Here is a 27,969-nt window from a genome sequence, read left to right as displayed (position 1 = left end):
AGAAGAAATGCGAAACAAAAATTCTGAGAAGAATTTGGGAATAGCTAAATGAAGGTCATAAAAATGACATTGAATCTTTTGCAATAAGGCCAAAGCATTAGGAACGCAAAAGAGAAAATAATCAAAGATCAAAAGCGAATCAAGATGGTAGATAAAACTATTAAAAGTGGTTATAACTGATACCTAAAAAAGAAGCATGGAAAAGATACATACAAACAAAGATTCAAGACACTAGGAGGAGCTATAAAACAATAAAAATAAAATTGTCAAAAAGACAGTAAAAAGAGATCCGCATCAAAAATCTTGGAAAGAATTTGAAAATAGCTTTAATGGAGATTATAAAAATCACCGTAGATTCTTTTGGAATAAGATCGAAGCATTAAGAGCGCAAAAAATATCTGGCATAACAGATGGAAATAATAAGATGCAACATAACATAAACCACACGAAATGGTAAAAGTCTGGGAAGGATATTTTACCTGTACATTTAAATTAGAGGAAGACATATACCTGAACTCAAATGACATATCAGACTCAAGAGAAGAAGGGTACAATACACGAAGAATAGAGAAAAAGAAGTAATCGAACGAACCAGCAAATACAATTAAAACTGGAAAGCTGAAGTGGAAGATAGAATATAACCAGAAATGAAGAAATGGATGGACGGGAGAGCCATAAACTGATTTTGGATCATATGCAATGGAGTACTGAAGCAAAACAAAATACCAAAAAATTAGTAAATTATTCTTATTCAACCAATTTATAAGAAAAATGGCAGAACCAACTGGGAGAACTTCTTTTGATGATTCCTTATCAGCCATGTCTGATTCTCGTTTTTCATAGCATCTTTAGTGATGCCACAGAAAGGTTCTGGGCTTTCAAAGGTTTCTCTTGAGCCTTGTTTTGCCAACATATCTGCTCGTTCATTCCCATGCACCCCTTCATGACCCGGCAACCATATTAAAGACACTTTATTGTCTTTTGCCAGGTTGTTGAGGAGATCTTTGCATTTCCTCACCAGTTTTATTTCGTGAGTGGGTTGTTTACTGCCAAAGTAGCTGTTTGGCTTTATGGGTAAATATTAATTCTCTTAGCTTTAGGGTCTCCGTCTGTGATTTCATCAATATAGGCTAGCAAAGTAAAAACTCTGGAAGATAGTTGTATATTTACCTAGGCTGTAAGATTTAGTATAGTTGCATGTTTGATCAAAGACTCCTGATCCAGTATCATGGTCAGTTATAGATCCATCAATGAACCTTATCAAGTCACCATTAATATTTGTGATCATCTATATTTGACATACAAATGACAACACCAAATTGTTCTAGGTGATCTAGTTAAATCTGTACTTTGCGTACCGATAGTTACGCCTGATGGAAATTGCTATGCTGTAATTGAATTACACAGAACCATAATCCAACATCCTTTTAACAAAGACGATCTAAAAATTTGTATAGTTGTAACTGGATGGGTTGGAGCTGCTATTCATCAAAACCATCTCAGATTAACTCTACAAAGGCAACAGGAATTAAACGACTATCTGCTAGATTTGACAAAGTGTTATTTTGCTGAAACTGTTGCTATTGAGAAGATGATAACGGAGATTGTAGTAAGTAAATAAAACAAAATGTTATTACTTATTTTTTAAGAATTTTTACCTATTAAAAATGTAATTTTTTTTAATTTTAATTGTTTCTTTTTATTTTTTATAGAGGGTTGCGAAAAAGTCAGGCAACACGGTAATTTCTCGGAAACCGCTAGAATGATTTTTATTGATTTTGGTGGGTGAGGGTCTTTTAATGCTGCGGATATTATAGTGGTAATTATATTGTTGTCAAATCTTCCGTTTTTCTGGAAATCTAATGAACTTTCTTATTTCAAATAGAACACCCTGTATATTTTTTGCGTTTTGGAATTCTTAAGGGACACTGATTATATTTCATATGATATTCCCTATACCTAAATGCCATAATTTCGGAGTTATTGCTACATTTATTAAAAAAACAATTTATAAAAATCCATTTTTTTCGGCTCGAGTAGACATTATTTTAGGTTCCTTGGATCATTGTGAACAAAAAAGATCTATTGTAATTTTCCTCTTAAGTTAATCGTTTCTGTTTCTCCACACCAATTTTCATATCTTTAAAATATTCATAACATATATTATTATAATAAAAACTATCGATATTACGAGTGAAAATTGCTAAAAATAGCAAAATTCCAATAAAAAATTAGGTTGGAGAAATTATAATCTCAAAGTTCAAAATCGGTATACGTTAAAAAAATGCATTTTCTCGGCTTCCCATGGAGCAATTTTCTTCATTCTTTTTTGTTCCCAATTAACTCGAGTAGTGCCATCTAACTAATGCATTATTAAATGTCAAACTTGATTTATTTATTATAACAAAAAATTTTAGTTTGTTTAAATAAAGATTGTTTAAATAATTATATAGCATTCAAATGAGAATATTTGTGTTTTTAACGTTAAAAGGTACACTTGTAGTAAGTTTATCTAAAAAAAGTCTACAACTGGAAAAGATATGTAGTTTTATTTTCTTATAAATAAATTAATCTATTATAACAAAACAAAAGCAAGTTTGACATTTAATAATGCCTTAGTTAGATGGCTCTACTCGAGTTATTTGGGAACAAAAAAAGAATGAAGAAAATTGCTCCATGGGAAGCAAGTGCATTTGAAGAAAATGCATTTTTTTAACGTTTACCGATTTTGAACTTTGAGATTACATTTTCTCCAACCTAATTTTTGATTGGAATTTTGCTATTTTTGTCAATTTTCACTCGTAATATCGATAGTTTTTATTATAATAATATATGTTATGAGTATTTTAAAGATATGAAAATTGGTGTGGAGAAAGAGGACAAAAATAAAAAGGTGATGGTTTGAAAATTATGATCCTATTGTTTATATCTTTGCCGTAAATGCCGGTCAACTTTGACCGGTTGTATCTCAGGAAACACTCATCACAACTAAATGTTTTTTCTTTTAGAAAAAGGACCCTGCCGCTTTTTTTCCAATACCGTTTTTATGATTTAATTTAATTTAATATTTCCCGAGATATTCTATTTGTTTGTAAGCCAAAAAATTGTTTATAACTTTAAAATATTCCGCTTAGGCCGCTTAAATAGTCCAATTTCAATTCTGTAAAGTACATTAGATAGGTACAGTGTCTGTTTATACAAAAAGCATAGCTATTCTTATGTATCATAATTATTGTGGTTATTATAGCGACCGTAAATTTTTAATTAACTATTGAATTCTTGCTAAACTGTTCATTCAATTTCCATCGACTCCTGTAATTATACTTAATCTATACGAAAAGAGCTTTTATATTACCAAGGTATTTAAATTTCGATAAACAATTAATTATCTAAAATTTTAGTTGAAATTTAAAGATTTTGTTGGAAAAACCCGCATTTTCCGGGGAAAATTTTCGTCGAAGTAAATCGGGAAAAACACGTCTCTATGCAGAATTTAATTACAGTGAGTTTTTATTTGGATGTTTTTGGTGTAAAGTTAAAATCTTTGGAGTTATAGAGCAAAAATTGAAAAAAACACGATTTTCGGGCGCCATTTTGTTTATAAAAAAAGGAGAACACTATCTACGGACTTTGCATACCTTTATTATTAATATATAGAAACATAAGATACGATTTCAGCAATAAAATTGCTGGTAAATAACTTTTCCTTGTATTTTGTTAATTATAGCCCAGAGTATTTGGGGAATTAGAGAAAGTTATCATGTAGGTAATGGTGACGTATTTTTTTTTAGGAGAGTTAGTATTTTTTTCAAAAGGAAGATCGGCACTTCTGAGTTGGTTCTATTGGGAAGCAGACCTACCTTTTCTCTCTCGAGCTAGTTCCATTTTTGATCTAAGTGACGAAATGTTAGCATAAGATCATGAACGTGAAATGTCCAAATAAAATCAGTTCATATTTTATAAAAAATTTAATAAATGAAAATCTGTAAATTAAAAAAATCAACTTAAATTAAAAATATCTGGCATAAACTTGTACGTTGTATTCTAAACCATGGTTTTTACTGGAGTTGAATTCAAAGTTCACGAAGTTATGGTTAACACCACCATCCTTGATTTCGACTGTTGAACCCTTTGAAGCATCCTTCTGACTAGTAGCTATGATGCAGTAGATTTTCTTGTCACCATAATACTTGGCCTAAAACAAAAATACAGTTAAATATATATTTTTGAAAAAAATGAATTAAAATACTTTATAAAAGGTATATTTAATTTAAAAAATCCCTTTCAAACTATATCACAGAACGTTTTAGAACTAAAGAGTTCATTATCAGGGCTGCTAATAGGTTTTACATGGTTGAGCCACCAAAATATAGGGATGAGACCCTTTTAGGGCCGGTTTCGCCAACAAAAAATAGCTGTTTATTCTATGAATAAAGTTATTCGACCAATAAACTGACTTTTCTCCATTTTACTAACGTCAAATAAGACTTATTTTAATTATTTATCAAATAAATATTTACTCTTCGAACAAATTGGTAAGTTAATCTCTCTGTAAATATTTATGAGAACAAAAATCGCCAGTTTAATGTTAAATTATCAAAATTATATTGAAACAAAATATAATTATTATAAACGTCTAATATATTTTATTCGACGAATAGCTATTCATTGATTTATTTGTTGTTGGTGAAACGGGACCTAAATGTTATAAAATTGTAGAAAAACATGCATAATAAAATTATGTTTGATGTTTAAAATATTCCTAGATTTTACATCAGGCGACGTAGGCGACCCACAATACGTAGGTTGCTAGTTCCGAGAGGTAATACCTCACGACCTCACATTATAGACTCTAAGTAGCAACTATTACTACACAAAACTATAGAAACGGTGAAAGAATTTTGCTTCTTAGGGTCACTGGTAGATTGCAAAAACAACACATCCAAAGAAATAAAAAAAAATATGAGTGGCTATTGGCTCACCGCTGTTATTTTGGCCTAGGTCCTCAACTAAGTTCGAGACGTATGTCAAGGGGTGGTCAAGAGCAACAAAGAGAAAACTTTATAAAACAATAATATACACCCAGTGCTCACGTATCTACGGATCGGAAACATGGGCAATGACAACTGGAGATGAAGAGATTAAAAGCAGAGTAAAAGTCTAAGATAAGTACTCCTTGACTTTCTTAAATGGAATATACACCACTTTTAAAAATTTTAACAAGTAATTTTGTTATGAAGCTTTAACTTTAAACGTCAGTAACTCAAATTTAGCTAAAGTGGACTTGGTTCACTTTTATTCTGAACTCTCGATATAGCTGAGTTAACGAACAGGGTCTGTGGAAAAGCCGATATAATTTCGAACTCTATAGACTTTTTGGTGATGCAGATATCGTGAAAACCATCAAAATAAACCACCTAAGATGGGTGGGTCACGTTATGTGGATGGATGAAATAACTGCTAAATAGGCCGATCGAAAGAAGAAGAAGGGGAGCCACATAAATTCAGATATCTGGACAATGTGCAGGAATATTTAAGGGAGAGTGCAGTAAGGGGATGGAAAAGATACTCGACAGAGAAGGATGGAAGAATGTTGTGAGTCAAGCCACGAAATGCTGTAGCGCCAAATGATGATGATGATGATGATGATGATGATGATGATGATGATGATGATGACTTACACAAAGACAGAAGGAAAACCTTAGTTTGACTCTAAAATTTCTAAAAAAATCTAAAATACTAGACTATTTTTGTGTTCACAAATCAACAATCAGTGTTTTTGTTAGTGTAAAATGTTTAAAATTTATGTTTGTGTTTGATATTTATTTATTATTAGTTTTAAAAATTAAGATTATTATCACTGAATACTTATAACTAGGAATATATTTGTCCTTTTCTATGCCCATATTATGTAAAAACATTGATATATTTTCGTTACTAGATACTGTGTATTAATAAACAATTGTTGAAAATATTGTGTTTCTCGAAAAACTGTATCATTGAACTTTGACATTTTCGATCTAAATATTAAATTCTAAATAATCTACACTAAATATGTAACAACAAACGGAATATCATTTGTTTAACCTTGTGCCTGTAAGAAGGTCAATAAATCCGGAATTGTTTGGTTATTCTGAAGGATAGTGTTTAGTATTCTTCTAGTGAAACAGAAATCCTTTTGCGAATATCGATTATATTTCCGATAACGCGAAATTCAAATTATTGTGCCACGGTCAAGTTTAGCGCGAAAATATTTGCCGAAGAAATTAATAGAAGGAACGCAAATACAATTGAACGTAAAATATCGATTTTTATAAGTCATTTTCACCAGATCTTTATTGGCCGAGGTCAAACAGATGTATAGGGCTAGCGAGGTAGTCCAAGAGATTAAATCTCAACGTCCAAGATGGGCAGGCCATGTTCATAGACTCTCTAATAACCGTTTTGCAAAGTTAAACCGGGAGGAAACCCCGATGGAAAGAAGGCCCTTAGAACATCCACCAGTGGCGTACTGAGCATGGTTCCGCGGTTTCCACGGAACCAGGGCCCGGGCCTCGCAGGAGCCCGCTCTAACGCACTTTTTGCTTCTTTTGTTTATAATTTGATGGGGATATTTATATTTATTTAACTTTTATTTATTTATAAATGTATCATATACGTAATTTTAAAATCTATTCCAATGTTCATTTTTTAAAAGCTGTTTTGGTTTTCCGATATTAAAGTTTTTAATTACGACTGGAGATTTAGATGTAGAAAATTTTTGAGTTTCATTATTTATTTATAAAAATGGCTGACGTAAATTGATCAGTCATGTCAGTATGAAAAACGATAGAATTAATATTAACTTACTGTTTTAATAGTCCATTGAATTTTAAAAAAGTTTCTAACATTAAAAGTAATTAAGTTACGATCAAAATAATGTTGGTATCTTTCTTGGTTGGTAAATAAAATCGTGAAAATCACCTTCTAATTAGCATCCGAAATGAAATTAATCGTTACCGTTTCACAAATTACTTTACTTATGTATTGTTATAAGATAATATATGTAAGATTCGTTGATTCAAAGTGCTTATTTTTGAAAAGACTGTAGTTAAATGGGCTTAAACGAGTCACCAATCACGATTGCATGCAAATTTTGAACAGCCATATCTTATATAACCAATTTTTGTCTTCAGGAAAACAAAAAGTCCAAAATATTCACAATAGTAAAAACTATATTTTTTTACTACATAGTTGAGATTTTTGGTATCACCAATAATTTTTAAGTTATTTTGAAAAAAGATTCTAAAAAAAATTTTTTAATTTAAAACCAAATTTTTTTCAAAAATGAGCACTTTGAACCGATAAAACTTACAGATCATATAAACAATACATACCTAAGTCAAGTAATTTGTGAAGCGGTAACGATTAATTTAAATTGAAATGCTAATTACGGGGTGATTTTTACCTAATTTTTTTCCAAAAAAAGGGACCAACTTTATTTGAGCTTTACATAATTAATATTGATCATTAATATTGATGATACCTACAAAAATAAAGCTTTTTTAAAAACTGTAAAGACACTGTGATGGTTTTTCGAACAGTGCTTCTTCATTTTTTGGTTATTTCACGTTAAAATATTCAAATTGGAATTTGACCAATAAGAACTTACAACTCTACTCCTCCTGGAACTACAGACTTCTTATATACACAATTTTTTCACGTTTATATAAGCTATATTTTTACTAAGCACATTTTTTTTGATAAAACATTTACTTTTTGAGTTATTTGCGAAAAACCGTCTCAAAACGTGTTTTTTTGTTGTTGAAAAATGAAATATTCACTCACAAATAACTGGAAAACTATTAACTTAGTGAAAAAACTCTATAGAACTTAAGTTGCTTAGAATTAGTCAGTTTATGCAATTCCCGACTTATCTTGAACGTATGTTTTTCACCCCCGAGAAGGGGTGAAACTCACCCCAGGGCAAAACACACATCGGCACAATAGGTATCACTTTTTTTTGTTTGAAATGTGTGTGTATGTGTACGTGTATATCAACTTTCATCTTAATCCTTGCCGTTCTTTAAAATTTACAGCAAAAACCGTGAGTAAATGGACTATAAATTAGCTTGAGTTTGTATAAAATGATATATTTCATAATATAGGATAATTTTATTTAATGTTTATTAAACACTCTTGATATACAATGTGTGTTTTTATTGGGCGGGCGGGCCCGCATCCCAACTGGAACCAGGGCCCGCTGATCTATCGGTACGCCACTGACATCCACCAATGCGATGGAGAGATAGCGTATGGTCAGATTTAAGAACAGTCTGAACAATCTACCCACTGATCCAACTATCATGGACGACCGTTCAAAATGGAAGCGAGTTGTGCTGTCAGCCAAGAACTATTCTGGGTTGTAGTTCTACAAGAAGAAGATCTTTGTTGAACCACAGCAACCAGAACATGCAAAGTTATGTGTTATGTCTTACCTGACGAATACGAATTTTTAAAGCCGGCCACTCACTGTCAGGTACTTCTGACAGTTCGCCTTTTAAGTTAAGCTAAGTTTACTTAAAAATAAAAATATTTAAATGAACTATATTCTTTTACTTCGCGTGCCATATCAGAATTATTCGACGTTGGCGATGATCTTCGGCAACATGGATAAAATTGTCCTGCATTATTGATCCATTCACGAATGATTTTTAACCAAGAAAATTGTTATCTATCTTGCTACAGTTTTAGCGCCTTCTATTTTGCCTTTAAGGGTAAGTTGTAGTATTTTATATCGATTTCCCCTCACTATATGTCCCAGATAAGACATATAGTGATCCAATTATCTATCTTTGTTGACCCTCCACCCTCCTTAGTAGGTACTTCGTCATTAGTTTTTTTGCTGTCCAAGGTATCTTCAAGCATCCGTCTATGAATCCACATTTAAAATGCTTCAATTATGTTCATGCTTGATACTTTTAGTGTCTATACGTCTGCATTATACAGGGTGTACCGAAAAGATTGGTCATAAATTATACTACAGATTCTGGGGTCAAAAATATGTTGATTGAACCTCACTTACCTATATACAATAGTGCACACAAAAAAAATACAGCCCTTTGAAGTTACAAAATGAAAATCAATTTTTTTTCATATATCGAAAACTCTTAGAGATTTTTCATTGAAAATGGACATGTGACATTCTTATGGCAGCAGCATCTTAATAAAAATTAAAGTAAAATTTGTGTACCCCACAAAAATTTTATGAGAGTTTTGTTACCTTAAACCCCCCAAACTTTTGTGTACGTTCCAATTTAATTATTAGTGTGGCACCATTAGTTAAACACACTGTTTTTAAAACATTTTTGCCTCTTAGGACTTTTTCGATAAGCCAGTGTTTATCGAGATATTTTGAATATTTATCGAATCCACCACATATTTGCATATGTGATATGGTTAAGTACGATTACAGAGACCTGTTAATAATCTGAAAATGTATTGATAATTTACATTTTTAGGTATATTTTGAAAAAGAAACCACATCTCGATAAAAATTCGCTTATCGAAAAAATACTAAGAAGCAAAAAAGTTTTAAAAACGTTGTGTTTAACTAATGTTACCACAATAATGAATTAATTGGAACGTACACAAACGTTTGGGAGGGTTTAAGGGATCAAAACCCCCATAAAATGTTTATGGGGTGGACAAATCTCACTATATTTTTGTTTTAAGATGATCCTGCGATAAGAATAATACATGTCCATGTCCATTTTCAATAAAAAATCTTTAATAGTTTTCGATATATTGAAAAAAATCCATTTTCATTTTGCAACTCCAAAGGGCTGTAACTTTTTTTAGGGGTACATTTGTACTATGGTAAGTTAAGTTCAATCAAACTATTTTTGACTCCAGAATGTGTGGTATAATTTATGACCAATCTTTTCGGGACACCCTGTATAATAGTACAGACCAAATATAGCACTTCATCATTTTTTGCCTTAGTTCTAAACTGAGATGATTATTGCAAAGAAATAGCGAGAAAGAGCGAAATTCATATTTTTTTATATACCTCATATTATAATATTGACAAAACGTGATATCTGATGGTTGCATCTTAGGTCTTAGACCATGCAGAACTTTTTATGAAGAAGCTATTTTATATTTCGTAAAATTAATTAATAATAAAAAAATCCCCATATGAATCAAACTTACGTAGACTCACTATACAGAGAGGATCTAAATTATGGAATAAATTAATTTTCTCTAAAATGGACGACGTTTGAGAAAAATCCTGAAACAGGTCGATTATTTTTAAATTACAATTGTTTGGCATATTTTTGATGACGTCACTAGTATGAAATATATGCCAAAAAAATTGTACTTTAAATATAAAAATCGACCTGTTTCGGGATTTTTCTCTAAAGTCGTCCATTTTAGAGAAAATGAATTTATTCCATAATTTAGATCCTCTGTATATTACTAGCAAATATGACAAATAATATCCAAAGCTAAAATGTTTAAAAGCTAAACGCTAAAGAATAATAAGTTGTTATTTAAAATTTTTGGAATAATACCTAGACATTGTTGATATACCTAGTATGTCCATAATTTATGAATATTGATTAATAGAAAATACGGAAATTCATAAAAAGTATGTATTTTACTTTTCAAATCAAAAGATAATAGTAAGAAAATAATAATTATGTCATAAATAGGTTCTAACAATTATTTTGGATATAAAAGTTTTGGAATAATAATGGTAATGGGATAAGACAGCGGAATCCCTGAGGTCGTTATTTCTCAACGTGATCAATGATGAAATAATAAAAAAAAATAGGAACTAAAAAACGATACCAAATGACAAAAAAAAAACAACAAAATAATCTGCTATGCAGACGATGCAATATCTAAAAGTGAAGATGGTTTACAACGTATGCTGCACCAATTTAATATAATCGCCAGCAAATTTACTAAGATGTAAATTAGTGCTGTAGGGTCAGATAATACAACAAGTAATAGAGTTAACATCTAGACATCGCACTATCCAGCTATGAAAAGCTCGAAACAAAAGTGGAAGATCAAGTGAATAGAGCAAATAGAGCCGCAGGTTGCCTTAATGAAACAATATGGAGAAATAAAAATATCGGAAAAGAAATGAAAGGCAGAATTTACAAAAGAGTCATCAGACCAATAATAAAATATGCGGCAGAAACACGACCCGACACAGAGAGGACAAAAAGATTGCTAGAAACAGCAGAGACGAAAAACCCTTTGACAAATCGATAGTAAGACCATTATGGGATAGAGCTATAAAGTAGAGAGAGCAGAAGAGTAGAATGGAACGATCACATAAGCTAAATTACAACAAATAGAGTAGTACGGCGAGAGACAGTCAGGGCCGCCGCTGAGATGTTGGCCGCCCGTGTGCAACTTAATATTTGCCGCCCCCCTTCCAACACTTTAGAAATATGTACATACTAGTATTTAAAGAAATGTGCAGAAGATGCATAACAATAGTAAGTTGTAAATAGATAAACACTTGAACAATTTGAGTAATATCCATGATCCAACGCCCATTATATGTATATTGTATATCCTAATTTAAACTTCCATTTAATTAAAATAAACGGTGAATATTATAACATAAACACATAAAGAAACTAAAAACAAACTTTTCTGGCTTCCGTTTCGGGAAAAATTTTGACAATGTTTTTGTTTTTAATATCCAATGTCGCACACACTTCATGTTCGATAGATAACATTGCTAAAGCAGAAAGTCTATCTTGCTTCATTGAAAATCGCAAATAATTTGTAATAATTTTAAGTTTTGAAACGACCGCTCACCCTTAGCTACAGTAAAGGGTAGAGTTAGGAATATACGTACGATTATAGTTAAGTTTGGAAATGTTGATATAATATTATTTCGTAAATGTATTCAAGAATATTACCAGGACGTTTTTCTGCGGTAACATATGGTTAAATAGCTTTAATTTCTTCATATAAATCGGTTGCACTAATGTCAGTCCCTGAGCTGTTTATGTGTGTAAGGGCTTTATACCCTTTCTCACAATTGAATATGTTTATCCATTCAATTTCCAAATTCATATCCCTTTTGTTATTATTTTGCAATTCTTCTAAAGCATCATACATTTTACTTATCTGGGTTTTTAATGGTGCAGTTACATCGATCAGACTCTCCCATCTCATGTACAACAATGCTTTTAATGTCCACTTTGGAAGGTGCTTTAATAAAATTTTCCTTCAAATATTCGAAGAAGAAAAAATACATATAGTTCCTGTACCTACAGTATTAAAAAATTCCACCCACTCAAAACTTAATTTTACTGCATCATTCACCACCAGATTTAAACTATGTGCAGAAAAGGGAATAAAAAATGATCGAGGATATTTCTCTCGAGGATTTTCTGCAATCCAATGTGTCTATTGGCTCCATTATCGTAACCCTGTCCACGCATATTATCCATAATATTTATATTTAATTCTTCAAGTTTATTCTCTATAAATTCAAAGAGACCTTGTCAAGTATTTCAGTTTCAGGAGAAAAAATATCCGAACTGGCGTTGAAGTTGAAACACATCTTACTACAATAATTTATTGTTATTTATTTGTTCTACGTACGTTATATCTGGGCTACAATCTAATATAATAGAAAAATATTTAGATTCGCGAAAAAAAGCACTATAAATGTTAAATGAAGCGCATTTTAGTATTATCAGGTAATAATAATAATTATTGTTTGGAATATTATACTTTAGAATTAGAATTATCTGAAACATTACTATTTAATTATTTCAACTTATTTGCGTTTTAAAAAAAGTAGTATCATCAGTGGCCTGCTTTTGGCCGCCCCTATTGTTGGCCGCCTGTGTGCGATGCACACTTTGCACACATGGTAGTGGCGGCCCTGGAGACAGTTCTCTAATAGGAAGGTACTGGAGGCATATTGAAAAAACAGAGAGGGTCATGTCTATACAAAAAGAACAAGAAGAAGAATCTTAGTTAGTCTCTTGCATTAAAAGTGATAAATATAATCAACATCAATTAAACTGAATGGAAGTAAACAAGTAAAAGAGCCATGTAATAATGAAATGATAAAACACAGAAAGAAGTTAGTGTTTACAAGAAGTTAGAAGTTAGAAAGAAGTGTTTTTCAAACTATTAACGTGTAATAAAAAGTATAAATAAACATTGAAGATTGAATGATAAAACCTGAATATTACTTACTGTGGTTGATCTAGTGACAAAAGGTACTCTACTTTTGTGCACGTGCTCCTGATGAACCAAATCGGCTGCAACTGCGTTTAAGCAGTTCCCTTCGCGCAGTTGGAATTGAGCAAAAGCATCAGCTAGTTGAAAAGCGACGAAAAGGCAGAAAAATGCGCAAACGATTTGCTTCATGTTTGATGTTAATTTGGTAGCTTTCAAATCGAAACTGTACTGTCAATCAAATAGTAAGTGACGCAGTTTAAATATCTTTATCGCTATTAGTCCAGTCTGTATGGTCGGCCCCGTTAGGTAAATTATTCCGATTCGTTTTTTTTTTTAACAAACCTACTCAAAAAGAGGTCCTTATTAAATCCACAGGGTGCTAGCTGGTACCGTGGTCGGAAAATTGATTAAACAATGTTTTTTAAACAAATTCAAAAAATCAATTTTTTCACTTCGGACATTTTTTTTAGATTCTTTGGGTCATTGTGAGAAAAAAAAGCCTCTCGTAATTTTTCTTTAAAATTTATTGTTAAGTTATACGCGATTTAGAATTTAAAAACCCGAAAATGGCCATATTCAATGCTTAATAACTCGCTTAAAAATTATTATTATGAAATTCAGAAATTGACCAAATCAAAGTTTAAAGCCCCCCTACAAGATCCTCAAAAAATTTATGTTAGTATTTTATTACAAAGCTGTTATTTTCAATTATTAACAATGAGCGCTAAGCGCGTATTGAGGCGGTCGTCAATGTGAGTGTGAGTGAGATCCACCATTGGACGGCCGGAATGGTGCATCTCTTTAGCACTCACCATTGATGACCGCTTATACGCGCTTAACGCTATTGTTGATAATTAAAAATAACAGCTTTGTAATAAAATTATGACAAAAATTTTTCAGGATCTTGTAGGGGGACTTTAAACTTTGATTTGGTCACTTTCGGACTTTCATAATAATAATTTTGAACCTATTAAGCTTTGAAAATGGCCATTTTGGTGTTTTTCAAATTTTAAATCGCGTAGAACTCGACAACAATCAATTTTAAAGAAAAATCACAAGAGACCTTTGTTGCTCAGAATGGCCCAAAGAATCTAAAAAAATATTAGTCCTGTCGCCAGTGGGGTACAACGGCCTCCTTTATTCAGATGGACTTACCCAAGTTTTTTTTATGTATTTTGACCCGTAGAATACGAATTTTTTTGGGTAACAGTTGATCCGGATGTCGATAAGATTGTTATAAACAAAGAACTTGAGGAATTACATAACAGCGATTTCTCGCAAAACAAAACATTTTTTTGTATTTTTTGGGTCATTCTAAGCAAAAAATGTTCCTAAAGTTTTTTCGTAGCATTCATAGTTTTCGAGATAAACGTGGTTGAACTTTCCAAAAATCGAAAATTGCAATTTTTAAACCCGAATAACTTTTGATTAAAAAATAAAATAGCAATTTTGCAAATGATATCGGTTTTGATTATTTGTATTGCCAAAAATTTATTTTTCTACAACCGTGTTAAAAATGCAATTTTTAGCACTCCATAAGAGCGTTAAAAATGTTACTTTAAGGCACTAGTGCTTTAAAATTTTTATGGCACTGCAATTCGTATTGACCGTATAGGCAATTTTGATATAATGTCAAAAAAATATAAAAATGGAATGTCATTCAAGTTCAAGTAAAAGATTTTGTACATATTGTCCTGTAATTGCGTTTGTAGAAAAAATATTGTATGATATGCGTGTTAAAAAGTACATTTTTAAGGCACTCATGTGAATTGCAGAACTCGCTATCGCTCATTCTGCAAACTCTCTCATGCGTGCCCTAAACGTGTACTTTTAACACTTATATCATAAATAACTATTTTTTATTGTTAAACAAAGCTATAAGCACATAGTGTTTCCCGTGCCTAATACATGCGTTTTAATGCATGCTATGTACAAATTGACTCGCTTGCACTTGTACCTACTCTACCTGCTCATTCGATTTTAAATGAGATTCCATTGAAAACATCACTCAAGCACTAGGTGTTTATAGCTTTGTTTAACAATAAAAAAAATAAATTTTTAGCAATGCAAATAATTAAAACCGATATAATTTGACTTGAACTTTCAAATGCGGTAAGCAGAATTGCTATTTTATTTTTTAATCAAAAGTTATTCGGGTTCAAAAATTGCAATTTTTCGATTTTTTGAAAGTTCAACCGCGTTTATCTCGAAAACTATGCATCCTACGAAAAAACCTGTCAAAACATTTTTTGTTTAGAATGACCCAAAAAATACAAAAAAAAAATGTATTGTTTTGTGAGAAATCGCTGTTATGTAATTCCTCAAGTTCTTTGTTTATAACAATCTTATCGACATCCGGATCAACTGTTACCCAAAAAATTCGTATTCTACGGGTCAAAATACATAAAAAAAACTTGGGTAAGTCCATCTGAATAAAGGAGGCCGTTGTACCCCCCTGGCGACAGGACTATATTATTATGTCCGAAGTGAAAAAATTGATTTTTTGAATTTGGTTAAAAAAAATTGTTTAATAAATTTTTTGACCGCGGTACCTCCTGGCACCCTGTGGATTTGTTATAAGGACCTTTTTTGAGTAAGTTTTGTGCAAAAACAAAACGAATCGGAATAATTTACCTAACGGGGACTAGCATACATACTGAACTAAACGGTATTATACAGTGGGAGAGGTGTCGGGGAATTTTGTAATGATTGTTAATATTTATGGCTTTTAAAGTCATGTGACTTATGTGTAATATTTATAATAAATTAATAAATATGTGTGTGCGTGTGTGTGTACGGAAAATTTAAACTTCGTAGTATGTCCATTAGCCACATATCATATTAATGACATATTACTCACTTAAAATGAAATGCGTTGTAATATGCTTTGTTTAAAAAGTAAGTTGGATACAAATACATACTTGTAATCACTTTACTTTATCGTGGCCGGACATGTAATTCATATAATTTCTGCAGAGTATCGCGCCTTATCGCGCTATGTCGGTTCCATCTTTGCTAGCGAGCCACAAATCTTCGAGAGTAAACCAATGGGACAGTTTTTGCATGTAAAAAGAACTATGTACATACCATATTTTGTATATCTCCACAGTCACAGTTTACATGATGGTGGCAGATGGTGGTCTGTTTTTTTTTTCATTTTGTCCATGCTTGATACACTCACCGGCAAAATTAACCGCCCACCTTAAAAATGGGTCATTTTTGATGTCTCGAATTTCCTAAACCTGTTGTATTATTTAAGTGATTTTTCTAATATGTCATAGCCTTATTCTTTAACAATATTGCTATAATAATATTGTTGCTAAACAGTACATTTTCATTGTATACCGAGTGTACCAATCAAACTGTGTTTTTTTTTCTCAAAGTTCGCATCACCCTGTGGAATATTCTCTTATAAATTACTGAAATTAACACCCAACTATAGCCTCATGTTTTCTCAACATTCTGTTTATTGATTCATTCACTTAGGTTGGAGTCCCGACACTGAAAAGTAAAAGGGACTCAAAAGACTATATATACTTAGGTTGGACCATAAAAAAGTTAGACACTTTAACAACTAGCCAATTCTGCATGAAAAAATAATGACAGTTTGCTTCATAAACGTATGTCCGCAAATGTTTCGTTTCCGAGATAGGGGGTGTTGAAATTTTTCTTACAAACTGACGATTTATTTATGCTCTAAAACCGGTTGAGATGTGCAAATGGGTGGGTTTTAAGACGTAGCTATTGCGCATTTTTTGACATACAATTAAGAATTTTATATTTACCATTAGCGCGCATACGGGGCTTATTACGGGTATTTTTTTTCAAAAAATTATTTTTGATTTAATATTTTCATGGTCAATCTAATAGAATTTCAACTAAAATATAAAGATAGAAAAATATAACGATTAGGGAATGAATGTCAACACAACGAAAATCAAATATCTCTGTATTGGAAAGGAGTCAGAGAACCTAGACCTCAAAAATGGACAAAACATTTCCTGCTCTCAGAGTTATGACTAGTTGTAGGCCTGGACTCCGCGTACCAAAAAAATTTGATTAATAGCAAGCTGAAAATTTGTTAATAGCTTAACGGTGTCTAGTCGGACAAACTTTGATGCATGGGAACACCGGAACAGGGGAAGTTTTAATTGTGAAACGTAATTTTAATTGCGGAACGTGTCATCCTGACAAGTTTATGGTTGTGAAAACTATCAGGTTGTTTTTAAGTTTATTCAATACCAAACTTTATATAATATACGAAAAAATTTTTGTTTGACAAATATATTGGTCGTTTTAATAAGTCCGACACGTAGAACATTTCAAATGACAGGAATTATGTTGGTGATAAATAGCAGGCTGATTTTTGCATGAGAGTTTAATGATAGGGTAACAAATCAACTGGAAGTTCTGTTCGACAAAATACATGGGACGTTTTCGTAGTCTGGCGTTCGAAACATGTAACCTGTTCCACAATTAAAACTTCCCCTGTTCCAGTGTTGCCCTTCATCAAAGTTTGTCCGACTAGACACCGTTAAGCTAGTAACCAATTTTCAGCTTGCTATTAATCAACTTTTTTTCGGTACGCGGGATCCAGGCCTATTGGGTTTTACCTTTGATAATACTGGCATCGATTCACGAGAAATAGACAAACTCAGTGGTATACTGTGGAGTAAAGATAGAATAAAAAAAGAAAATTTAATATATATGAGACCGTGTCTAAAAATACCCTAAACATAGAAAGACATAGAGAAATATAGAGAAACATAGATAAAGATAGAGAAACAGAGAAACCTAGAGAAACATATATTAAGATAGAGAAATATACAGAAACACAGAGAAATATAGAGAAACACAGAATTAGTGAAAAAAAAACAAAAAACAAATTGTAACAATAATTCTAAGAATAATAAAAGCTAAATTTGTAACTTACTGTAGCTGTTCTATTGATAAACGGCAATCTAGTTCTATGCACATGCTCCTGATGGACCAAGTCTGAGGCAACTGCATACAAACAATTTCCTACACGGAGTTGGAATCGAGGATAAGCATCAACTAATTGGAAAGCGACGAAAAGGCAGAAAAAAGCGCACACAATTTTCTTCATTTTTGATGCCATTTTGGTAGTTTCCGAATTAAAACTGGCAATATAGTGGTAAACTGAGGTTTTTAAATATCCCTATCGTGATAATGATTTACAATGGTAAAATATTTGCTAAGGCGGGGAATTTTATAATATTCTTATGATCTCTACGTATTCAAAAGTCATTTATGTTATGTACAGGGCCTATAATAACTGAATAAATATATGTCTTAAAAATTATTACTCATAAATAATCCTATTATCTTGTTAAATCAATCTTGTTATCTTTTTTTTTTTAATTTGTGTTCCCTTCAGAATATAATCAAATGAAATCCTGTGACTAATGTAACTTCGTTTTTGCGTTTTTGATACTTACTACTTTAAGGTGATTTTGGGATCTATCGATCTATTTTCTATTTAGGTTTTGTATTTTTGTTTTTTTTTTTATATATCTTCTTCTTTACGTGCCACCTCCGCGACGGAGGTTGGCAATCATCACGGGTATTCTGATCTTAGATGCTGCTGCTCTGAATAGTTCGGTTGGTGTGCATCCGTACCATTCCCTCAAGTTACGCAATCATGAGATTCTTCTTCTCTTGCCCTGGATTTTCCCTTGTATAATTAATTGAAGTATGTTGTATCTCTCATTACGCATACCATGTCCCAGGTATTACAGCTTTCGTGTCTCGGCGTTTTCCAATATTTCCATTCTTTTGTTGACTCTTCTCATGACTTCGTTGTTTGTTACATGTAATGCTTGGTCTATGATATCTTCAGGATTCTTCTATACACCCACAGTTCAAATGCTTCCAACTTTTTAGTAGTCGACACGGTAAGTGTCCATGCTTCTATTTCGTAAAGCAGAGTCAAGAAAATATAACACCTTGCCAGCCTAACTCTCATTTTATTGAAGTTTATTCGTGCTTTCTGTATTCGAACTTTGATTTCTTTGGAGTAATCGTTTGTGTGATTAATTATTGTGCCAAGATAGTTGTAGTTTTCAACTTGTTCTAAATTTTTTGATATCCTCATAAATTTAGTTATAAATTTAGTATCTATGTATCTATCTTACTCTCAAGAATAAAGCAACCAAGAGCAGCAGCCTTTTTGAAGACGAAAAAATTTTTGAGTAACTAAAGACTCAATTTCCAAATCTGATATTGGATGGTAACATGTTATGTCTACTCTATTCTTCGTTAGGGTGCCAAAGCTTGGATTATTAATGTTGATTAAATGGGAAAGCTGGAAGTTTTTAAAATGTTGTTGCATTGTAAGAAAATTTTTAAAATACCATGAACCCATTATACAGGGTGTCCCGAAAAGATTGGTCATAAATTATACCACAGATTCTGGGGTCAAAAATAGGTTGATTGAACCTCACTTACCTATATACAATAGTGCACACAAAAAAAATTACAGCTCTTTGAAGTTACAAAATGAAAATCGATTTTTTTTCATATATCGAAAATTCTCAGAGATTTTTTATTGAAAATGGACATGTGGCATTTTTATGGCAACAACAACTTAAAAAAAAATTAAGTAAAATTTGTGCACCCCATAAAAATTTTATGGGGATTTTGTTCCCTTAAATCCCCCAAAACTATTGTGTAAGTTCCAATTAAATTATTATTGTGGCACCATTAGTTAAACACATTGTTTTTAAAACTTTTTTGCCTCCTACTACTTTTTCGATAAGCCAGTGTTTATCGAGATATTTTGAATATTTGTCCAATCCACCACATATTTGTTTATGGTTCAGTACGATAATAGAGACCTGTTAATAATCTGAAAATTTATTTATAATTTACATTTTTAGGTATATTTTGAAAAAGAAGCTACATCTCGATAAAAGGTGACTTATGAAAAAAAGACTAAGAGGCAAAAGTTTTAAAAACACTGTGTTTAACTAATGATACCACAATAATAGTTTAATTGGAACGTACACAAACATTTGGGGTGTTTAAAGGAACAAAACCCCCATAAAATTTTTACGTAAATATATTGAAAAAGAAGCCGCATCTCAATAAAAACTGGCTTATCGAAAAAATACTAAGAGGCAAAAAAGTTTTAAAAACGTTGTGTTTAACTAATGGTACCACAATAATGAATTAATTGGAACGTTCACAAAAGTTTGGGGGGTTTAAGGGAACAAAATCCCCATAATTTTTTTATGGGGTGAACAAATTCCACTATAATTTTGTTTTAAGATGTTCCTGCCATAAGAATGATACATGTCCATTTTCAATAAAAAATCTCTAATAGTTTTCGATATATTAAAAAAAATCGATTTTCATTTTGTAACTTCAAAGGGCTGTAACTTTTTTTATGAACACATTTGTACTAAGGTAAGTTAGGTTTAATCGAACTATTTTTGACCCCAGAATGTGTGGTATAATTTATGACCAATCTTTTCAGGACACCCTATATTACTAACGATATGGTGGTGTTAACAGAATGGGAAGAGAGAGAGAGAGAGAGAGAGAGAGAGAGAGGGTAAGAGAGAGAGAGAGGGGAAGAGAGAGAGAGAGAGAGGGGAAGAGAGAGAGAGAGAGGAAGAGAGAGAGAGAGAGAGAGAGAGAGAGAGAGAGAGAGGGGAAGAGAGAGAGAGAGAGAGAGAGAGAGAGAGAGAGAGAGAGAGAGATTTTGACCACTATGAAAAGAAAGATATATTTGGGGCACCTACTTAGAAATGATAACTACGAGTTGTTGCAGCTGATTATAAAGGGTAAAATTGAAGGAAAGAGGGGTCCTGGTAGACGAATATCCTGGCTGAAGAAAACAAGCAACTTGATCGGATTGAACACACAGACGATTTTAAGAAAAGCAGAAGAAAGAAAGACATTTTCGATGGTTAGAGTCAACCTTTACCAGTGGAGTCGGCACTAGAAGAAGAGAACGTCTTATTTTTCTTTCTCATTTTTGTATGTGACGTCTAATAAAACATCTTGGATTCTCATTTTAGTTATCTTTAGCAGATCTTTATTTGTTATTTTTTCACGTGCCTTAAATATTTTAAGCGAATACCAGGAAAAAATATGTGATGAGATCGATGACTTATTCTTCTTTAAGTGTCATCTCCGCGACGAATGTTGGCAATCATCGTGGCTATTCTGACCTTCGAGGCAACTGCTCTGAACAATTGAGCTGCAACCAAACCATTCTCTCAGGTTCTTCAACCAGGAAACGCGTCTCCTTCCTACGCTTCTCCTACCCTCTACAGGGTGAGGCAAATAAAGGGCCTATTAGAAATATCTCGAGAACTAAAGGCAACAGAATCATGAAAATTTGAATTAAGGGATTTTGAAAAGTCATCTATTTAATGAAAATATTTTCATCTATTTTCTACTTCCGGTTATACCGGAAGTTGCTTATAACTTCGTTTTTTTTTAAATAGGACACCCTGTATATTTTTACATTTTTGGATTCTTTTCGATGTCTTCTTTCTTAAAATATGAGGTTTTGTAATGTTATACAGGGTATTTTAAAAGATAATTACGTTTTTGTATTAATTTCGTAGCAATATTCACACCCTGTAGAATTGTAGTAGTTTGACATATAAAACTCTACTTACGTTCAAATGATTTTTAATATAGTCTACTATTGTTAAGAATCATTAGTATAGCTAAATTTTTAATTTTAGTATACAGGGTTGGTCGAAACTCGGAATGAGTATTTTCTGAGTTTTCTTAAATGGAACACCCTGTATTTTAGTATTGTAATGAAATGATATTTATGGTACTTTTTTATTACTTAAGCATTCCCTATACCTAACTGCTTTAATTTGTGCTTAATTGTTAATCGCACCAACAACCTTAACTACGTAGGTATTTTGATACCTAAACCATTATTGGTAATTTTAAGGATCAGTCTGGATTAATATGTATTTATTTCTGAAAAATTATTTGTGATTGAATTTTTTCACTGCCAACCTAATAAAATTTTACGTATTTTTTGTTGCAATTAATGTTTAGCTTGAATCACCAATAACTCACAAATTAAAGCAATTAGGTATAGGGAATACTTATAAAATAAAAAAGTACCATGAAATATCATTTCATTACAATACTAAAATACAGGGTGTTCCATTTAAGAAAACTCAGAAAATATTCATTCCGAGTTTCGACCAACCCTGTATACTAAAATTTCAAAATTTGCTATACTAATGATTCTTAACAATAATAAACTGTATTAAAAATCACTTGAACGTAAGCCAAAGTTTTTAATGTCAAACTGTTACAATTCTACAGGGTGTGAATGTTGATACGAAATTAATAAAAAAACGTAAATATCTTTTAAAATACCCTGTATAATATTACAAAACCTCATATTTTAAGAAAGAAGATACATATTGAGGAAAATCCAAAAATGTAAAAATATACAGGGTGTCCCATTTAAAAAAACGAAGTTATAAGCAACTTCCGGTATAACCGGAAGTTGCAAAGAAATGAAAATATTTTCATTTAATAGATCATGCTTCAAAACCCGTACATTCCAATTTTCATGATTCTGTTGCCTTTAGTTCTCGAGATATTTCTAATAGGCCAGTTATCTGCCTCACCCTATATATTCCGTAGAATTGAGTCTCAATATGTTGTATCTTTCGCCTCCCATCACATGTCCGAGATATTGCAATTTTCTTTCTTTTATTGTGTTTTCCACTTCCCTCTCTCTGTTTGTTCTCCTAAACACTTCTATATTCTTTACTCTATCTACCCATTGAACAAACGCGTTTTAAACGATGGCTTATTAGGGAGCTCCAAATCTAGAGCAGCCCGGAAAAAAAATGAAAATATAACGATAGACATTTCTACTTGACGGACGTTCTTAGATGTTGTGTCATAAAAAAATATCAGGCTCGATCTAGTGCCCTTTAACCCGGGAGCAGTCGCGTGTAGAGAAAAAATCTCACAAAATAGATTTAAATACGAATTTAAATCAAATTTCCATTTTAAAATATTTTTATTTACTTTTTATATTAAAAATATCTATCTCTAACAATTTTAAAGCTAATTGGTTCTCACCAAAGCCATAAATTCCAAAAAAAAATTAAAAAAAAAAATTCCCACGCGTTACAGCAATCTTCCTCGAGGCACTTACGAGTGGAAAGTTATGTTGCAAAATTGTTCATCAAGTTATCACGGAAAACGATAAAATGTGAGATTTCTTCCAACGGCGCGACTGCTCCCGGGTTAAAGAAAGGGGAAGTAGAAAATTTTACATATCTGGGATCAATCATGGAACAAAAAGGCGATAGTACAAACGCAGAACTATGGAGAAGATTAAAACAAGAGAGAATAACAGTCACGATTAAAAGAAAGAAAAGAAATGTATGTTCTCTAAGGAAAAATCAAAATAATATACCTAACCAGACAGACCCTCGAATACCAACAACTAACAAGACAGAAGAAAAAGAAGGGGAAGACCGGATAACAGCTGGAGAAGAACTGTAACAAGAAATCATGAAAGTATTGTCTTGAAATGGAGAATGGTCAAACGGAGAGCAGGGCCGTAACAACGATGTTGGGGGCCCCGGGGCAAACGTAATCTGGGGGCCCCCTACCCCCAGCGCAAAGGGGGTCCGGAAAAATGTTTGATATTTAACCCCTTGAAAACGCATTTTCCCTCCTGTGTGAACACCACACTCTTTTCTTTCTTTTTTTTAGCATGTCTTGCAATAATTATAAAATTAGCAGCGCTAATGAATACATCTTCATCTGTATCTGACATTGTGGACGGATCATCAACGAATGCATTCGTTCGCTACAATGTAAATGGTCTTACTTTGTAGCGAACTAATAAGCAAACGTAAATGCACCTTAAGGTGCCTTAAGCAACTATAGTGTGAATATCAGTTTTTGCGCGCCCCTAAGGCCTGCTCCCCAATGCACCGCATTGGTTGCATTGGCGTTAGTTACGCCATTGATAGCATTTTAGGTTTTATTGCGCCGAAATAACTAATTTACTAACTAATAATTTAAATTTTTATGTTAAGATCTCGGGGGGTCACAGCTTAGTTCAGGCCTCAGGGCCAGGGCCCCTGTTCTGTTCCAATTGCATTTTAGTCGAAAAGACTAATTTCCCGGTGAAAAATTAAGGCTTTATGTTGCTGTCTTTTTAAAATTGTGTCATTTGAAAATATTTCGTTGATATCGGCATTTAAATTACATATTTTTATTTTCCTCGTTAAAATCTATGCACGGCCAACCAAACGGGGACCTCTGCGGGCCCCCTTGACCGGGGGCACCGGGGCACTGCCCCGGTTGCCCCAATGGTAGTTACGGCCCTAACGGAGAGCGAGAAATAAAGAGGAAATGAAAAGACTTAAAGAAGAAATTTCGAAGAAATAAAACGGAAGAGGAAGCGCTGATCCAGCCAATCAGCCATCTTTCACGTTTGGCTAAGAAACACAATACTCCATAAGGAGGGACAGCAGTAGGAGAGAGAGAGAAAGAGTGAAAGAGATTAATATTTTTTAATATTTAGAACAGACTAGTTCTTCAACAGACTAATTGTTTACATAAGAATAAAAAATATTTATAAGACATAAAAGAGTTACACTGTTTCCAATTTACGAAACGTTTATTGTTACAGAAGCCCTTTACTTTTACTTTCTTTTCTTACTGGTTTTTCGAATGTTTACAAAAAATTACAAACGGTCCAATTAATTATGATATATCCATGAAAATATATTAAAACAGGAAAGGTAACCATCAGGAAGACATACATATATCTAAAACCAATACTTCCCTTACGACATAAAACCCACATGGCAGATAGTGACCAGAATCTTCTTGTAATGACCAAAACCAACGTAGAAAACCGGAAGAGGCACGAAAAAGTGTACGTATTTCGAAATTAATAGCCCCTAAATAAATAGAATTACCACTGCTTATCAATGAAAGTGATAACATAATAATATTATGGCATATATGTACAAATTTTCAATTATAATAAGTACCTAATTAGACCAGGGTATTTAAAACAAAAAACACCAGAATAAATCGATTCTTAAATACAGTCCTATCAACTTGCAATTCTTTGCATTGTTTTCTGATAATTTCAGGAAAGATGTCTACAGTAGAAAAATGTTTTGCATTTACAGTGCATAAAATACATACTAAAGTGAATAAACATGTCAAAGTCAGTATACTAGGGGTAAGATTTTGTTACACACGGTGGTTTTTGGAGTCGCTGAACATGAACACGCAACCGCCCCCCCCCCCCCCCCGGAACACCTTGTATTTAGAGTTACTGTTAAGGTACCTACGTAATATGGAGTTTTTCGAGGTTTACGGCACTAAATTAATGAAAAAGAAGGGGGTTTTTCTATTATTGTTATACTCCCGAGTACTCTGCATCAATTTATTGTCGGAAAGCCTCGAAATTCTAGAAGATGACGTGCATAGTAGTGACCCTGGGCACTAGGTGCTCCGGGTGGTCGGTTCTCGTGTCATATTCGTGTTAAGCAACCGCAAAACCCCCGAGTAATCTGTTTGCGTCAATTTAGTGCTGAAACCCTAGAAACTCCAGAAGATGGTGTGTCTCAGTCGTGACCGTGAGCACAAGGGTCGATTCTGATGACGTAGTCATGTTCAGTGACCCACAAAACCACCGAGTAACAAATCTGGCCATTTTTTCCATTTTTCCCATTGTAGACTTTTTCCTGATGTCATTCCTAACAAAATGGAACACACGTTGCAAATCCATAGCTGTATTTAAGAATCGCCAATTCAAATGCCATTTTCTAAATTTTCTTTAAGAGGAAACAGTAGCGATCAACAGGTAGCGAAAACGCGTTCCAAGATTACGGCTGTAATTTTGAATATTTTTTCGAGATATTTGGCACACGTATTCGTAATATAATAAGGAATGGCGGTACAGAGCCCAATTTGAAAAATATATTAATATGTGTAAATTACTCTGTAATTAAATACAATATTAAAAAAACGAGCCTGTATTGCCATTAAGAAGAACAAAAAAATACACTTTCTTCAAATAAACTTTTTTATCCGATGCCTAGATTTTGTGTCATTTCGGAACTACTAATATTTTTTATTTCATTAGTAGTTCCAAAATGACACAAAATCTAGGCATCGGATAAAAAAGTTTATTTGAAGAAAGTATATTTTTTGTTCTTCTTAATGGCGGTACAGGCTCGTTTTTTTAATATTGTATTTAATTACAGAGTAATTTCCACATATTAATATACTTTTCAAATTGGGCTCTGTACCGCCATTCTTTATTATATTACAAATACGTGTGCCAAATATCTCGAAAAATATTCAAAATTACAGCCACAATCTTACACCACATATTACACCTTAAACATTTCAACTAATAGTTACCGAGATAATGTATTTGTTTGTTATTTGTTAAAGCCAAAAAATTGTTTACAATTTTAAAAAATTCCTGAGGCCGACCAAATAACCTATGTATTAAGTGTGTTGGATATGTAGAGTGCTCTTTTATTCAGTATGGTGCAAATTAAAGGAATAAATTCGTTATTTCGAAAGCCGCCGACTGTAAGGAAAAATCCCGAAACAGGTCGATTTTTATTTTTAAATTTTGATTTTTGACCCAGATTTGTTATTGATTGATTGCAGATTCATAGTCATAAATTTCTTATTATTAGAATGTTAGTACATACCTATTGTACCCTGTTTTTAAACCAGAAGGAGTTAACTCAAAAAACAGATTCACACCCAATCTTGTCAGTAGAAAAATCACCAAATACATCTTCTTTTTTTGGTTGATCATGTCAGCCTTCGACGGTAATCCACAAATATTTTATTGTATTAATACGTCGTTAACTAGTTCTAAAACAACTATTTTTATATAAAAGCAGACTAATAATCTAAAAATTAAAGGAATAACGCAAAATAAAACACAAAAAATCGCTGATATAACTTAATTAACCTTTGAAATGCCAATAGTGTCAAAATTCCATGTGACAATAGTGTCAAAATGTCATAACAGTGTAGTAAGCTTGCTTGAGGTTGGGCCAATTTTAAACAAGCATTACGGAGCGGTAAATTCGAATTAAATACTCCTCCTAGTTTAAAAACAGGGTGTAATATAATATTAGTTTTATAGCTACCTACATAAATTTTATGTTGTTTTATTAAGATATTTAATATCGATATTTGTGTATTTTGAAATTTAATAAGCACTTAATTTACCTCAGCCAGTAATATAAAACAAGAAAATAAATTAATTAAGATATCAGGTAAAAAGTGGTCGGGAAACACAATATACTAGTAAGGAGCAAATAAATTCATGTAAAAACCATTTTCCTATAAATAAGTAAAATATTCAGATACTTACTGTAGCTGATCTTGCTTTAATCAATAATCTAGATTTATGAATATGTTCTTGGTACACCAAATCTAATGCAACCGCATTTAGACAGTTTCCTTCACGTAGCTCGGATTTTGGAATGGCTTCAGATAACTGAAGAACTAAGAAAAGGCAGAAAAGGCCGAACAGTATTTGCTTCATGTTTATTGTTGTTTAACGTTCGAACTGTGACTTAATTGCTATTTACTGGCTATTTAAATATTTATTAATAGGTATAATTATTGTCTTCAGTGGCAGGGGAATAATTTGCTATTAAGTCTCATGCTTTTTAATGATCTACAGGAATTAATCCAGTTCTCCAAAATTTATTAAATAGA

General features: G+C 32.4%; 2 protein-coding genes across 4 annotated transcripts in view; one reads left to right on the top strand and one right to left on the bottom strand.

The window, feature by feature from the left end:
* LOC114336462 (cAMP and cAMP-inhibited cGMP 3',5'-cyclic phosphodiesterase 10A-like) overlaps positions 1–27,969 on the top strand; it is an 87,473-nt gene that overhangs the window by 7,497 nt on the left and 52,007 nt on the right. Inside the window, exon 3 of the mRNA XM_050655024.1 lies at positions 1,329–1,609. Coding sequence (XP_050510981.1) covers positions 1,329–1,609 — 281 coding nt within the window. The remainder of the gene's footprint in view (positions 1–1,328; positions 1,610–27,969) is intronic.
* LOC114336463 (uncharacterized) lies at positions 3,954–27,818 on the bottom strand. 3 transcript variants are annotated; one of them, XM_028286835.2, is made up of 2 exons: positions 27,620–27,818; positions 3,954–4,195 (listed from the first exon to the last, which is right to left on the bottom strand). In XM_028286835.2, exons 1-2 carry the CDS (start codon positions 27,791–27,793, stop codon positions 4,010–4,012), a joined length of 360 nt encoding a protein of 119 aa, XP_028142636.1. In that variant the 5' UTR covers positions 27,794–27,818; the 3' UTR covers positions 3,954–4,009. The 3 variants fall into 3 exon arrangements, with proteins under 3 accessions (XP_028142636.1, XP_050510993.1, XP_050510994.1); XM_050655036.1 differs by lacking the exon at positions 27,620–27,818 and adding an exon at positions 18,146–18,481; XM_050655037.1 differs by lacking the exon at positions 27,620–27,818 and adding an exon at positions 13,228–13,459.

This window comes from Diabrotica virgifera, chromosome 6 (assembly GCF_917563875.1).
Source record: "Diabrotica virgifera virgifera chromosome 6, PGI_DIABVI_V3a".
In the NCBI taxonomy this organism is placed as follows: domain Eukaryota; kingdom Metazoa; phylum Arthropoda; class Insecta; order Coleoptera; family Chrysomelidae; genus Diabrotica; species Diabrotica virgifera.
Note: the sequence above shows the minus strand (reverse complement) of the source record. Positions and strands in the feature narration are given on the sequence as shown.